Below are 16228 nucleotides of genomic sequence, written 5' to 3' on the forward strand. Positions count from 1 at the left end.
TAAGTGTCAGTCATCCTACCACCAAGGGATTAATTAACTCAATAACCTTGATCGAAATCAGAGTCTTCATGTAAATTTTATGTTTCGGTATTCGCAGGAACGGTAAGAAGATTCTTGGAGCAGTACGGTGATTCCATTACGTGCATCGTGTTCGTCCTGGAGCCGAGCGATCTGGGGATATACGAAGTTCTTCTTCCACTCTATTTCCCGCGAAACTTAGCAGAGCAAGACAACGCCTGTTGGCAGCTACCGAACGACATCGGCGGGATGGACGGAGAACCGCTGCTCCCCGACCGACAAATCAGAATTATTGACAATCCCCAACACGCTTTACACGGTAATTGTATACCATACGAATGTACCAGGGTGAACCATAAATTTCAATAACAATTTGGAAGTGAGTTAGTTAGGTAGAGTTAGGTACACTATTTAAATGGATAGTATTTCAAAAATTATTTAATGTCTCAGTTTAACATTTAAGATAATTTGATAGTATCTAACTATTATATTTAAATTGGTGCTATTAATTGAAGTAACATTTTTAAAAAGGTGTGGCGACTATGGTGTCTTAAAACAATATTTTCTAGTATGATATATTAAATATGGTGACTTGAAAAATATTTTTTAATATGATATATTAAATATGGCGATTTAAAAAATATTGTCTATATGAAATAATATCTTTCTGAATACATAATCGAAATAATTATTTCAACTAGTATTTCATGCTGTTAAACATGCAAAACAGAATCAGCTGAAATTTTTCTATACTGTTAGCCCATTGTTGTTAATTTTAGTCGCATACTCGGTCTAAGTATGGAGTATAATCATAAATATCAGCGTTATATAATCCTTTATGCGATGTTATGCAAGCTCGACCACGTGCAAGAATGCATTAAGTAAACAATTTTATGTAAATGATATTCAACTATGTCGTTCCGGTATAATAAGAGAAATTTTCGTTTCTATGAACTGTGTCAAGTTTATACTGAGAACGACATGCTAAACACGTGTAAAGCTAAGTAATTATTTTTAAATAATTAATATACAAACGGTGCGTAAACGTAAAATTAAAGAATTGTTTAAAATAGTATTTTTGCTGACTTAGAATGTAATCAGCGATTTTAATTTAATTAATCTTGACACAGTTTAACAAATTGTGTGTGAAAATATTTTTTTACTTGAATTATTATTTTATCTATAAAACAGAGCATAGTTTAAATTTACTATTTATATATTTTTTTATTCTACATATTGGAGAAAAATAGACAGAGGATACTGCAAAAATGCAGCAAGCTTATTGTTATACGGTAACGTGATCTATAGCTCGCTCGAAAGTTTAAAATTAGATGAAGCAACAAGTAGTCTGCTTCTTTACTTCTTTGCTCTTTTAATTCTTCGCTTCTCCCTGCCTTTACTCTTACACTTCCTATTTCAGACGATGTAAATTTACATAACATTACATAGTCTGCCCAGCCACTAGAAATGATACGTCATTTTAAATAATATTTGGACACCGATTATATATATTTTATATAATATTTGATCACTGACTATACTATACATGAAAAAGTAGTATTCTATAAATATCGATAATTGACTCTAGATAAAAATATCAAACAATCTGATAATTATAAGCACATACTATATTATTTTATATATTAAGAATCAAACGACTTTCTAAACTAAGTTTTCACCGCTTATTATTAGCTCTTTAATAGTAAATTTAATTCACAGAGAACTGTGTTGATGATATTTTCTCCTTGGGTGAATAATTGCTCAGAAAAGCAACTAGAACAATTCTTGAGATTTTCACAATTATTTAAAATTATTTAAGAACCTCTAATAGACAGTGCAATTTTGTTTCTATTTTTTTATTGTTTTTTTTTATATTTGAAATTTCTCAGCACGTCTTCGAAGTGCTCCGGAAAATGCATGCTTTTTCCAATGAAATTTTGATCAATGTTTGTAGACCAGTTTTAGCTTCGAATTAATTTGGCCGTCGTGGGACACTGTTCCCTTCGAACTTGCTACATTAAACTCTTCCTTGGCCATTAATTCTTAAATAACTGAAGAATTCACATCACGAAAACTTTTCCGCCCTGGAAACTTAGCAAGTTCCATTGTATCACCTCGACCTTATTTTGCTGGATCGATTGTTCTTAAGCTAACGAAAGGTTTATAAGAGAGCTGATTGCTCGAACAATGTTTTTAAACAATCAATTCAGCCACTGGAAGACTATACAAAATATGTAGAAATTATTAATTATTATTTCATTTTTGTTTTATTTCATATCGGACTGGCATGACCAAGAGTTACTATGAGTCATTGTCATTGGTCATGAAGATTAGTTTTAGCAAAACAATTAGATAAATAATTAACTTTTATATACTGTATGTCAGCATTTAATAACAATTTTCAGACTTCGTAAATTGGATTTGTTCAATAATTTCTGTTTGAAGCTTTCCTGATTTCTATAATTTATATTGTATTTAAAAAAATAATATTAATTCATATATCAACAGTTTTACTTAGGAACTTTGAAAAATATAGGTGTTAAAAGTCTTTTACTAGAAAAATTGAAAAATGGTTTTACGTAGTTTATACTGTGACTCAAAAATAGATTTGCAAGCTAGTAATACAAGTTTAGTTGATAAGATAGTCCGTCTAAGTTATTAAAAAAGTCGAGTAACATTGCTCGGTTCGCTGTTTCAAAATTACTGTATTTTAAAGTATTTTATACAGATATATTATATAGAAACATTAAAATTACAACATAGAGATTTATATAGAGTGATTTATATTATCTCTCTATATAAATTAATATTTATAATCTATTATTACAGGTGACGAGAGCGTGGAGCTGTCCACACAGATGGAAACCTGCGTGAACATCGGTGAACACGCGTTTGCACAAATGCAAGGCGACTTGGATCGACAAAGACTCTTAGGGGAGAGACCGCCTGCTGACCCGCTCGCTGACATTATGCTGAAACAAATGCAACAAAAAGAAAGGTATGTCGAAGAATTTTTAGATATTTATATTTCAATGTACAATAAATATGAAACTATATATAATTATAAAGCGAGTCGTAATATAAATGAGGTATATGTAATACTCGATTCTCGCTACGAAAACATTAGAAAAAATCGAGTATGTTATGTACCTCATTCCAGCTATCAGCACGAATGGAGTATTCCATATACTTCATTTCAGTGAAGCTACTATAACAATATACTGAGTTAAAATAATTTTCTTACATCCAATACCATAATAATATTTAAACTTTAAAAATGTTGAATCTATTTAAAAACATAAAAGAAAATTCGAAACTATATTAAAAAATCTATTTTTCCTAAACCTGACTTTAAATTCAGGAAAAATTAATCGATTTTTAGGGGATGCTCCGAATCGATTTTATAATTATTTACATAACAATTTTCTCGTCATGGAAATAGTGTAATAAAAAATCAAAAGGTCGAATGGAGTTACCAGATTTATTATTACTTGTTTTATTAATAATATATGAACGGGAATTAATTATACCAATGACGATTGTGTTTGACCTATTGAATAGTTGAAAGGTTAAATCAGAGATAATTATTTATTCTAATTTCTGATTAATGATCCTTTCAACTATTTATCCTTGAAACCAGAACTCTCTCTCTCTTTATTATCGATAGTTTTATATTTGTTTGTAGTGGTGCGGTGAACGCCCATGCGATGCACATACTAAATCAATACAACTGGTGAGACTCTGCACGCAGGGTCCACAACTTTTAATTGACAGAACCATATCCTTTAACCTTGACAGAACTAAAGCCTTTTACCTTGACACAATTTTGTTTCTTCCAAATTTCTGACTCCAGTTTTCTTTTCTAATCAATTTAATTGTTCTCTTGCGTTTAGCATATAATAATGACATTCAAATAGTAGGTAGTTATATTATTATTATTATTATATTAATCCACTGTTACTTATTTATATTATTTATAATATTATATATTTAATTCTGAAGTCGATACTATTTAAAATCTGAACAATTTTAATATAAAATAATTAATTTCTAATTGGTAGGTTTAAAATGATATATTACCAAATTAAAATGATATATACTATACACTAACATACTCCAATTGAAAACATTTAATTTTCAATGATGCAATCCAAGCGGGGCACGCTCGCAGAATGGGAACATTTTATTTACGCTCCTGATTAGCACGTGAGTGCATGTTAAATCGTCCAGGTGCACGAGCCCGGCTCCCGCGATTCACGTCCGAAACAGATGAGACAATGGCGTCAACAGTCTTCGGAACGACTTTATCTTGTTTAGCGGGCTGCCACGATCGGCCGCGTGATTTACTCCGATGACGCAAAGAATGAGATCCCCTTCGTGGAATTAGTATGCGTTCGCTTGATTAAACAAAGGCGCCCGGATCAATCAAAAACAGGAGAATTGTGTTTTTCGCTTTCCATTATCGGATAATGGAAAAATTATGTGCAAACAGAGATGAGTAAATAAATTCTTTAATTTTTCTTAAATTAGCGTATTATGTATTAAATCAATATTATTATATCTATATTATTATATCTATAATATTATATCTACAATATTATATCTACAGCCCCCATAGAAAAGGTTAACGCTTGATCAAACACCAATCGCAGCCATCGCTCTCGATTTCTAATGTTTCACCGTCGATTCGGTTAATCCCCCACCCATAAAAGTATCTCGCGCCGTCGATCCGGTCAATTTGTTTTGCAACCAATATACGATTGAACGCGGCTGGTATTGTTTCGCTAGGTTTACGGGGAAAACCCTCTGTTACGCTCTCACATTTCTGGCTCGCGATTTAGTCCGATCTGTCTCTGTTAGGCCGGCAGCAGCAGCAGCAGCTGCCGCCGCTGGCCAGTCGATCGTTATCATCGATTATTATTTCAGAGCAGTAGGACGCGGCTGAAATTGCACAATTGGATCTGTCAGAAAACGCTGCCGCAGATTGAAATCCACTGCCGGACACCGCCGCGCGTTTGTCGCCGACGATCGAAACGATATTTACACTTACCGCTAACTTTTTGCTACAGTTTGCTGCTCTTATTTTTTTTGTAATTTACGATGGAAGCATGTATGATATAATACTAATAATATAACAATATAATAATATAATAGTATAATGATATACATCATATACATAATATGCACAATATATAGCAAATTCGCATAAAGTATAGATAGTAATACCTAAATCAATTCGTATAGTAAATCATAACCTTTGAAGTATAAGTTTCTAATGGTATATGTTTGTATTACATTTGTATTATTTATATGTATATTATATATATTTATATTATGCTATTATTCACTATGTATAGTATATGCCGCGAAAATAGGACGCTCGATTTTCACAGACGCGTAACCGTTCCGAAATTCGTGTGGGATCGCGCGCGCGCGCTTGGTACGGAGCGATGATTAATCATCGATCACATGATAAAATGTAGCATTAAACTTTCCGCGAAATATACCATTTGCGGCATCCACCGGAAACCGGAACTATAATTTTGTCAACACCTTGAGCACTTTAGATCGCCGACTCCCGCGTTTCCTATAGCGTTTCCTAGCGCTCCTCGCTATCTACGCGGGTGTTTTACGCTATTATTAAATTATTCGCGGAACACCGAGTCGAACAACGTAGGACCCGACTCATTCGAAACTCCTACAACAACTCCTCGCATCACGAAGTTATTAAAGCGACCGTAACTCCTTTTTAGTCTCGAAGTTGTTTCGCTGGCAGGCGACATACTACTTCATCAGTCTCTTAGGTTATTGTTGTACAACACCAACTCGATAGATATATAGTATTATAAATGAGCAATGAACGAAATAAATATTAGTGATTCACGTTTTGTGTAGAGTTGGGTTATTCAATTTTTAATATTATTTTTAGCAAGCGGTGAGAAGAGACAGCTTTCATGTTTTAATTTCTAATTATTTTAATTCTTTCTTCATAAGTAATTCATTGATTTTTGGTATAGTAGTTATTTAATTAACTTTACCCTGGGTATAAAAATGTTTATATGGTATACTTATTTTCACCATGAGGTGTCTTCGATATTTTAAGGGTTTCATGATAGTTTCTAATTTTAAACGATTTTATATCTATTATTAAAATTTTATTATTACACGATTATTGTTATATCATTTTTCTGAGTACAGTATAACTGAGTAGTAGTACATAAATATGTTACTATTACACGATTATTAGAACTATAATTTTCCTGACATTATTTCCATTTAATATAATGAAATAATATAATAAAAAATAAAATATAATAAAAGTGTATTTTATATCTATAAAATTGAGTCTTGTGACTCATGCTACAATTACACTATTAACAATCTTATAAATTTGACCTTTGATAATATTAAAATGATCTAAGAACGCGATATAATAATTTTACTGATGCTTCAAATTCTCCATTCGTTTGTAAAGGGTTGCTTCCGTCCCGGAATCGCAGAAGCAATTTCCCGACCACCGCACTAAATCGCAATAAATCAAAACAAATGCACATTCCCCCGATAGTTAAGGATGATATCCCGAATGCCAGCACACATGAAACCGCGAGACGCGTTGCCCGCTTGATCGTAGCCGTGGTTTCGCGACCGTGGCCTCGATTAAAATGGATTCAAGGCGCCCACCGACGAAATAACCAACTCTGGACACTCCTTTCGTGGAAATCGTGAAATCTAAGGCGCGCCACGTATCGCCGGAAACGGTATCGAACCGATTACCAAGAAACTCCTTTATTTCCTCCTTCCTCCTAACAGCGCTTTATTTATTGAAAACCGCTCCTTCTCGACGCCGAAGAGTGACGAATTAACTAGCATCGATCGGAAACAAAGATAATTAATCTTGTACGTATGTACAGATTAACGAGGAATTTTCGATGTGAAAGATAAAGGTCGAACAATAGATTTACTGGGAAGAGATAATTTATTTTATATTAATAGACATGGAGTTTTAAAAGTGAAAGATAAAAGTCGTTTTATGTGAATTGATAAGGAATTTTGGAAGTGAAGGATTAAGGTCAGTTCATATGAATTGACAAGGAAATTTTAGAAGTGAAGGATAAAGGTCAGTTCATATGAATTGACAAGGAAATTTTGGAAGTGAAGGATTAAGGTCAGTTCATATGAATTGACAAGGAAATTTTGGAAGTGAAGGATAAAGGTCAGTTCATAGAAATTGACAAGGAATTTTAGAACTAAAAGATAAAAGTCGTTTTACAAGAATTGACAAGGAATTTTAGAAGCAGAAAATAAAGGTCTCTTCACATGAATCGATAAGGAATTTTAGAAGTAGAAGACAGAGGTTATGTACAGTGCCCAGTACTGTGATAATAGGCTGAAATAAATGTTATTAACCCTTTGCAGTCGATGCCATTTCAATTCGAAATTCAAAATACCCAATCTATAGCACTTCCATTTTCTTTATCTTATTAATCGCGAAAAGCATTTAATATTTGAAAATTCATATAATAATATTGAAGCTTATAGCACAATCTAACACGTTCATCTCAATAATAGATAACAAATTAAAGGTTACTATGACAACCGATTCACAGATCTCCCTAATGTACAAATATTTTCGAAACTTTGGATAATTTTCGCGATTCACTGTATAATAGTATAACGAAAACATAACCTGATCAATAATCAACGATTACAACTCGTTAACTATTGTAACCAATTTATAATAACCGAACAAAAGGTAATTGGTTAAAGAACAATTCGATCGGGGAGAAAAGCCGATTTATAGGTCGACAAAATGTTAACATATTATTTTCCACATAAAAAACGACCGACATAAGTAAAAATCTCTCGTCAGCTCCACCCCTGGTCCATCCAGAACCACCGCGTGCACCGTCTTCGATATCGCATCTAATAACCGGCGCACACAGGTCGTGGGATCGTGGCCCGCAGCCGGGTGTCGCGTTTTACTCATCGAACACTATATACCCTAATCCCGAGCAGGCGCACCGTGACGCACCGCGCGGCCACGAAGACGACGACGGCGGCGTCCCGACGCGCTATACGTGACGCCGTAGAGCGACGCGACTCGACGCCGTCGTGTCCGCGCCTCATAGCCCCGTCTTCCTCGTTCGGGCGGCTCAGTGCGTTTGCGGCTGCTCGCGGAGTCTCGTCGCGCGCGTCGATCGTTCTCCTCTTCCAATCGGCGAAGTGAACGCGGGGTCTCGCCTGTCATCGCGTACGTAGTAATCGTCGGTAGAGTAGTATTGTGCCTGGTAATCGTCGTCGTCGTTGTCGTTGGTGAACCTGCCCCGACACAGTGCGTCCCGGTGCATCAACCTCCGAAACACCGCCGACACCTCTCGACGAAGAGAGTCCGAGTTAGTTTTCGTGCTCCGATGTCGCTGGATGCTCCTCGCTCGTCCGCACCACGGAGATACGACTAAAGTGCGACACCCTAATCGAGCCGCAGGAGCGTCGGCAGGGAATCTAGTGGACCGCCGGCACCAAGACCAGTCGCGTCGTCATAATGGTCATGATCGACATGGTGGATGTGATCGAGGACGAGGACCGGTGTGTATCTTCTCTACGTTTCCTCTAAGCACCGCTAGCTCTCTTCTTCTTCTTCGCGATCAGCGGGGATCTCAGCGATGATTCGAGGATCTTGGCGATGATTCGAGGATCTCCGCGATGATGCGAGGATCTCGGCTCGATTTTTCCGCGTTACGTAAATGCTCCGTGATTTTTCGCTGCCGGAGTCGCTCGTCTGTAACCGAGATTAAGGCTCGCGATAGACCGACGCGAATTTCTTCTCGCTGTCATTCGCCGCGGCACCAATATCTCTCTCCTTCTTATAGGGGGTGGCTAAAAGGCGGTGGTCTCCCCGCGTTTGGCAACCCTCCCGCCCCGTGTACCCGCGTTACGCGGGATTATTGTGTGTTTGGTACAACGCCCAGTTTTGTTTTGCGCCCTTTAGACGGCCGAGACGATTTGGTCGCGGTCCAAGGCGGCGGTGCTCTTAGGGCTGGTTTGACGGTGATCGATGCGATTTGGGATCGCATGGAACGTGGGGCGAGAGATGGTTATACTTGTGACAGTCGGCCGGAGGAATTATTTAAACCATTGCTGTACCATTTTCTTCGCTGTCCGCGCGAATTTTTCAATTGGCGCAATTTTAATGTTTATTCGGTGTCTGAATTCTATGCTTAAATGTTAACAAGAGATTAGAATTTTATTACGATTTTAACGCGTTGGGTGACGTGTTGGTCACCTATGGGTGATAATGATTTTTAGTGAGGCCTCTGTAGGTTATATTCAATTTTGCTGGGATGTTTATGGTGCAGAAGGGTTGAGCTGATGTTGTTTGAAATTTGGTTTTTTTAGTTTCGGTTTTGTTGAGCCTAAGGCGCCGAAAATATATTATTACGTGTGTACTGTATATTGATATGAAAATAGCATTGTAATCTTAAGAGCGTTGACGTAACTCTGTTGTCATACAGATACTTTAATAAAAAATTGTATGTATATGGCAATAAAGTTACGTCAATGTTATTAGGATAATGATACTGTTTTTATATCGGTTTAAGAAAAATACGAACCACCCCCGAGGGGTTAGTTATTCAACTTTGATGTTCTGGCAATTGTTAACCCCTGAGGGGTTAATTATGGTACATGTATGACGATAGAATTACGTCGATATTATTAAAATTATAACACCATTTTCATATCGATCTAAAAAATATACAAACTACCTCCAAGGGGTTAATTAAATAATTTTGACATTCTGAGAATTGCTAAAGTTAAAAAAAAAAAAACAAAATATCAATTATTCTAATAATAATATCTTGCATCGTACCACATTAACTCGTTGCCCAAATTTCAACTAAATTACGCTCCGAACTCGTCATTTCAGCACCAATTTCAAACATCCGCGCGAATTTCCGCGAACCGATCGAAACAGCAACATTCCGTGCCCGAAATTTTGCAACGAGTAGAATTTTGCGGTCGGCCCGTGTTTCATCGGCGTTGACACGATCGACGGTCACACATAGGTCGCCGAGTATCACCGACCTATTATTATTATTATTATCATAATCTTCGCTAATTCCATGCATGGAATTCGTTCTCCCCGGTCTCCCGTTCGAAGCCGAGAGAGTCGCGGTCGCACACGTGTGCGTCGCTCGAAACGTCGTTCGCGTCAATGAATTTTATTTGTATAATTCCGCTACGCCATTGGTCAAACCACTATCCAACGTCGAATTTTCCACGAATAGAAAACGCCCACTGTACTCGTACGAGTCAACGAAATAATAGTCGAATATTTTCGCGATGCTCACGTTGCGTAAAATGTCTTCGCTCTTTGATTCTTTGATGCGCGAGTCATTCTCCGCGATTCCTATGCAATTTCCCGAAGGCGGTAATTTCTGCGGAGTTTAACCCTTTCGCACCGAGGGGTGTATATATACGCCTTCGGAGAATGATTATTTATATAGAAAGAGCGTATATGTACGTTTATGTGTTGTAAAGATTGATATAAATTTACGTAAAGTATTGATAGAATATAATATAATATAATATTGACTCAATATTCATACTATGTTAATATAATATAGAAATAATATTGACTCACTATTGATATAATATAGATAAAATATTGACTCAATATTGATATAATATTAATATGATATAGATATAATATTGACTCAATATTGACTCAATAGTCATACAATATTAATATAATATAGAAATAATATTGACTCAATATTGATATGATATAGAAATAATATTGACTCAATATTGATATGAATAGATAAAATATTGACTTAATATTGATATAATATAGAAATAATATTGACTCAATATTGATATGATATAGATAATATATTGTGTCAATATTGACTCAATAGTCGTACAATACTGACTCAATATTGACTCAATAGTCATACAATATTGACTCAATTTTGACTCAATAGTCATACAATATTGACTCAATAGTCATACAATATTAACATAATATAGAAATAATATTGACTCAATATTCATACAATATTAATATAATATAGAAATAATATTGACTCAATATTCATACAATATTAATATAATACAATGAATATCATAGTAAAATTTGTGGAACAAGAAACGATCTCTGCTTCGCAGCATTCCATAGCTCAGCGTCAACTGCTCGGTAATACGCACCGTAGCGAAAGAGTTAATTGTAAACCGCGCGCGAGCTTTTATCGCGATCGGCCAATCTCTCTCTCTCTCTCTCTCTTTCTCTCTCTCGATAGGCTCGCGTCGCATCGATTCCTTGGTTAAGCACGCGGAGAGCAATAACCGTCGCGCGTCACGGTCTAAATTCGTAACGAGCGGAACGCGACAAGTTAGCGAAACGTTCCGCTCGCGGGACTCTTTTCGCTTTAACCCTTTCACAGCTTCGAACGCATTACCGAATAGCTAACACTTGGCTACGGAACGCTGAAAAGTAGAAATCATTTCTTGCTCTCTAAATTTCACGTTAAATTTGTGATATTTATTATATTTATTATATTTTTTATTTATTTTTATACAGGATCATTTGAAAGGCGAATGTTTTCTGACAAGAACGAATAATGTATCATTGGATTATGCCCGGCTCGTTACATTCGCCCGCACAAGTATATCGTATTTATTTACATAGAGTAATCGCGAGATTAATCGTCGTACGCGGTATTATTCGCAAGCGGAAACCGTTCGCAAAGCGGATTATTTCGAGAATTTCGTGGAATATCCTGGGGAGAAGATTATACGTGAGTGTTCTCCTTGCTATAATTGCTCTTTGTCGACCTCCTTATAGTCGGCATCCTTATCCCCCCTCCTTCCACCACCGCGTATAGCAAGGAGCTGGGCTGGGAGACCGCATAACAAACGGCAGAGGACAGATTTGACTTTGCCTCTTAATGACAGTGGCTGGAAGACGACTTGGCAGAAACTAATTAAACCGGGAGTAGTTGTATAAAAGAAGATTACTGAAAATAATGACAGACGTATAATTAAATGGAGAGAAATGTTAGAAAAATATTGTTTAAATTTTAATCTCTTTGGTTTTAGTTGTTACTTTGTTTAAAGGATTTAGGACAGATAAATTTCAGTTCAAGTATATTTAACACTAAGGTTGTCAAAGTGCAAGAGCAAAATTTGTCCAATAAGAATAAAATAAAATTTATTCAATATAGTTATAATTTTCATAGTAATTTTTTAAAAAGTTAAAATTTAATGGAAGCAGCTCTACGACTTTAATAATTATGGAATAAATAATGTAACACTGATAAAGACTGCTTTAGTGTTAAAAAATTGAAGAAACATTAGCTTTAATTTAAACATATAGAACAAATTTAAAACAGATTAATTTTCACTGAAAATTCACCTAAAATATTTTCAAAATCAATTATCCACATTATTAGAAAATGTCGCTAAGAAAGAACGTACATTCAACGCGTGGATTATGGTAATCACAGAAATTAGGTATGCAGAGGATTGTGTATAATATTTAATATTTAAATAATGCCGATCTATAAACGCAAGGTCTCACTCTATTTAATACGTATAAATAAGCGCGTAAACACTCACGCACACTATCGTTTCTCCGCGGGAGCAGATAAAAATAGTTCATACACGCCCAGAATTTTGTAATAGATGCTTCGATTAGAATGTGCAACACGCAATCGTAGAAACTAATTTACTTGAAAGCTTGTAATATCATAGAAAGTTCAATTAAGCGAAGATTTTTATCGTTCTATCTGCAAATGTGCGAAACAAACTTTGAAAAAATACAATTTATAAAAATACAATCTCTATAATTAATTTACTTCGAACGGTGGTAGATATAGCTTCTGAACAATTTATTCTACGTTGAATTTGTGCGCGGTAAATTTATTGTCCACGAGAATCTATTTCATTCATTTCTTCCCACCCCTTTCGTTTACAGTGCCGCTGCCAAAACTTGGTTCATATTTCGTACGGTTTTTGCGACAGTGTTGGCAAGTTTGTATTTTGTGAGAATTGTTTAGAAGTCGGGAAAAACAAATTTCGCGAATTGTAATTTTAGGAAATTTTTAGATGCATTGACAGATTAAGATAACAAATTATATTACTATAATTAGTATTATTACTATAATCAAAACTAGTAACAAAAATTGTTAAAATATTTATTTTTGAAACATTCAACACTGTAGATAGTAAATCAAAAATTATATTTTAACATTTACATATATTTACTTGAACATACCATAAAGGAATTTTCTTCTCTCAATGTACAGTTATCTAATTAAATGACACAGTCAACGTCAAAGTAACACTACTCTCCGAATACTTTTTAGAGTCGTTGTACAAACATTCAAAGAGAACGACTGTCGCAATGATGAAAACGAGTCGCGGCGTCAGTGATAGCACTGATGGGAAAATAAATAAGCTCGCGTGCAGTTTGCGTTCGCGGCCTTGAGGGAAGTTCGAGCGCGTGCGGGCCGGAAAAGTTGAAAATGCGACGGGAAGTCGATACCGTGGCGAACTTGTTTTCAACGGGCAAAGGAAAATTTCCTTTTCAATGATCAATCGCGGCCGCCGTCGTGGATTAATGACATTAGTTTGCGAACAGCCGGCCGCGTGGAATTTCCATGGCGTGGAATTTCCATGGGGTGGAATATCCATGGGGTGGAATTGCCATGGGGTGGAATTTCCGTGGCGTGGAATATCCATGGGGTGAAATTTCCATGGGTTGGAATATCCATGGGGTGGAATTTCCATGGGGTGGAATATCCATGGGTTGGAATATCCATGGGGTGGAATTTCCATGGGGTGGAATATCCACGGCATGGAATTTCTATGGGGTGAAATTTCCATGGGGTGGAATTGCCATGGCGTAGAATTTCCATGGGGTGGAATTGCCATGGCGTACAATTTCCATGGGGTGGAATTGCCATGGCGTACAATTTCTATGGGGTGGAATTTCCATGGTGTGAAATTTCCATGACGTGGAAATTCCATGGCGTAGAATTTCCATGGAAATCGAGAAGCGCGATTCGACCTACCAGAACGGTGATTTTACACCGTCTCCGCGCGCGGAACCGCTTATGCCGCGTTATTTGCAGTTTACCAAGGAGTTCGTTCCTCTGGTCAACAGCGGAGCGCTGTTAGACCATGGAGTGACCGAACTCCAGGAATGTGCTGATTTAGCATTCGCAATTTGACGGTGCCGGCGGAACCTCAATTATCTGGAATATAGCAGAGCGGCACGAGTGTTCGTATAATAGAACAGGCATTAAATTACAGCGCCAGATTTCATTGCAATTCAACTTGCACAGGAAAATTATTGACGTTCAAAATGCCTTAGATTAAGCTAATTAAATGTGCTACGTGTTTGCATATCATTTAACCCTTTGCACTAGGAGCTATTTAAATTAAAAATCTAAAATAATTTTTCTATTGATAGTACCTTCATCTTAACAAAATTTTATAACAAATTTTATTTTATGAAATTGAGTCTTGGACTGGTATAACAATTTATTGAATCTAAGCTTTTTCAATATTTATAAAAGTAATTTTTAAACGTGTTACGATAATTTTAATAGCGTCGCAGAGTCGCCATTTGAATGCAAAGGGTTAATTCTAATATTGAGAGGCCGGAAAACCGAGATACTTTTGCACCGCGAGGAAAGTGCGTGCCGTGATATAACCGTTACAAAACAACACGGGGGCGACAGGTGACTAATACCGGGATGTAACTTTATCTTGGTCCGACACCTGGAGTCATATTCTACGTGAAATTCTATCGGTCGCGAGGTTTAAGTATTCTAGCTTCATGATATCTCTCGTTAAACGTGTTAACACCGATCTGGCTGTCTCATTCAGTGAGTGCTTTACGAAATTAATTATGTAAATTGTGCTTAATATATTCTATTATTTTACATTACATTACGTTACGTTACGTTACATTGCATTACATTACATTACATTACATTGCATTGCATTACATTACATTATATTGCATTATATTGCATTACATTGCATTACATTACATTACATTGCATTACATTGCATTACATTGCATTACAACACATTACATTGCATTACATTGCATTACATTACATTACCTTACCTTACCTTGCCTTACATTATATTATACTTAATATAGTAATACTCAATAATAATATCAAACAGTTCTGAACGCTGATAAAAATATATATATATATGACATAGATTTCTAAACTCAATGGCGCTCCTTTGTTTCCCAGATTTTTACTACTATCGCCTTATCTACAAAGCCGTTCCCTATCTCCGACAACGTTCGAGAAATTCAAGGCGATGCTAGTCAAACATTAGCAGTATTATTCATCGCTTTATCACAGCTATCGTCTTATTTAATTACAATTCATGCTCGTTCCCCCCCTCTCCACTGTACGACATGCGACGAAAAAAGGAAGAAAAAGAAGAAAAAGAAACGACAGAGGAAATGATTTCTCTTGAAAATCTATCGCAGCCGTTCCATCATTAAATTAAAGTTTTACGCCGTAACCTTTCCGTCTCCGACACGAACAATCCCATTCTACATCGACACCGGTGTTCCGGTGTTCGCAAAAATCCAATAAGCCAAGGCTAATAGGATGTTTTTCTTTAAAATATGCGGCGCCGTTCGGCGGCTCGGCCTCCTATCATTTGATACGGACTTTTAACTCTTCGAGGCGCAACATTTCCGGAAATAAATAGATCCATATAACGCAGAAATTTTGTCGTTAAGATTTGTTCGTTCGTAAAATTTTCTCGCGTTTTGAATTAAACAAAATTGGTATCTTTCTCTTGAAAGCGTATAAAAACATAGACAAATAATAATTAAACATAGACAATAAACATAGACCAATTAAACATAGACAAATTGGTACCTTTTTTTCTTGAAAGCGTATAAAAACATAGACAAATGATAAATCAATTGAATTTGTTGTTATAGAGTTAGACTTATAACGATTTAATTTATTACGATTTAACTCTGCGGGGCACGATGGAATTAAAAATGTCCCGCCAAGCATTTATCGTATATGAGAAAGGTGGGACATTTTTAATCCCGCCGTGCCCCAAAGAGTTGAATCGTAACCTTCGCGCCGTTCGTTTGAGAACGAACAAACACCGGTGTGTACCTCAATCTCGAGGCGAGCTCCATTCTGATTTTCGC

The 16228-nt window shown here is 36.1% G+C and overlaps 1 protein-coding gene across 2 annotated transcripts in view; it reads left to right on the top strand.

Moving 5' to 3' along the window:
- Gdap2 (ganglioside induced differentiation associated protein 2) overlaps positions 1 to 16228 on the top strand; it is a 73819-nt gene that overhangs the window by 40788 nt on the left and 16803 nt on the right. For both annotated transcript variants that reach the window (XM_078182876.1, XM_078182884.1), the window contains exons 6-7: positions 98 to 337; positions 2848 to 3016. In XM_078182876.1, the coding sequence (XP_078039002.1) occupies positions 98 to 337; positions 2848 to 3016 (409 nt within the window). The remainder of the gene's footprint in view (positions 1 to 97; positions 338 to 2847; positions 3017 to 16228) is intronic.

This window comes from Augochlora pura, chromosome 1, assembly GCF_028453695.1.
Source record: "Augochlora pura isolate Apur16 chromosome 1, APUR_v2.2.1, whole genome shotgun sequence".
NCBI lineage: Eukaryota > Metazoa > Arthropoda > Insecta > Hymenoptera > Halictidae > Augochlora > Augochlora pura.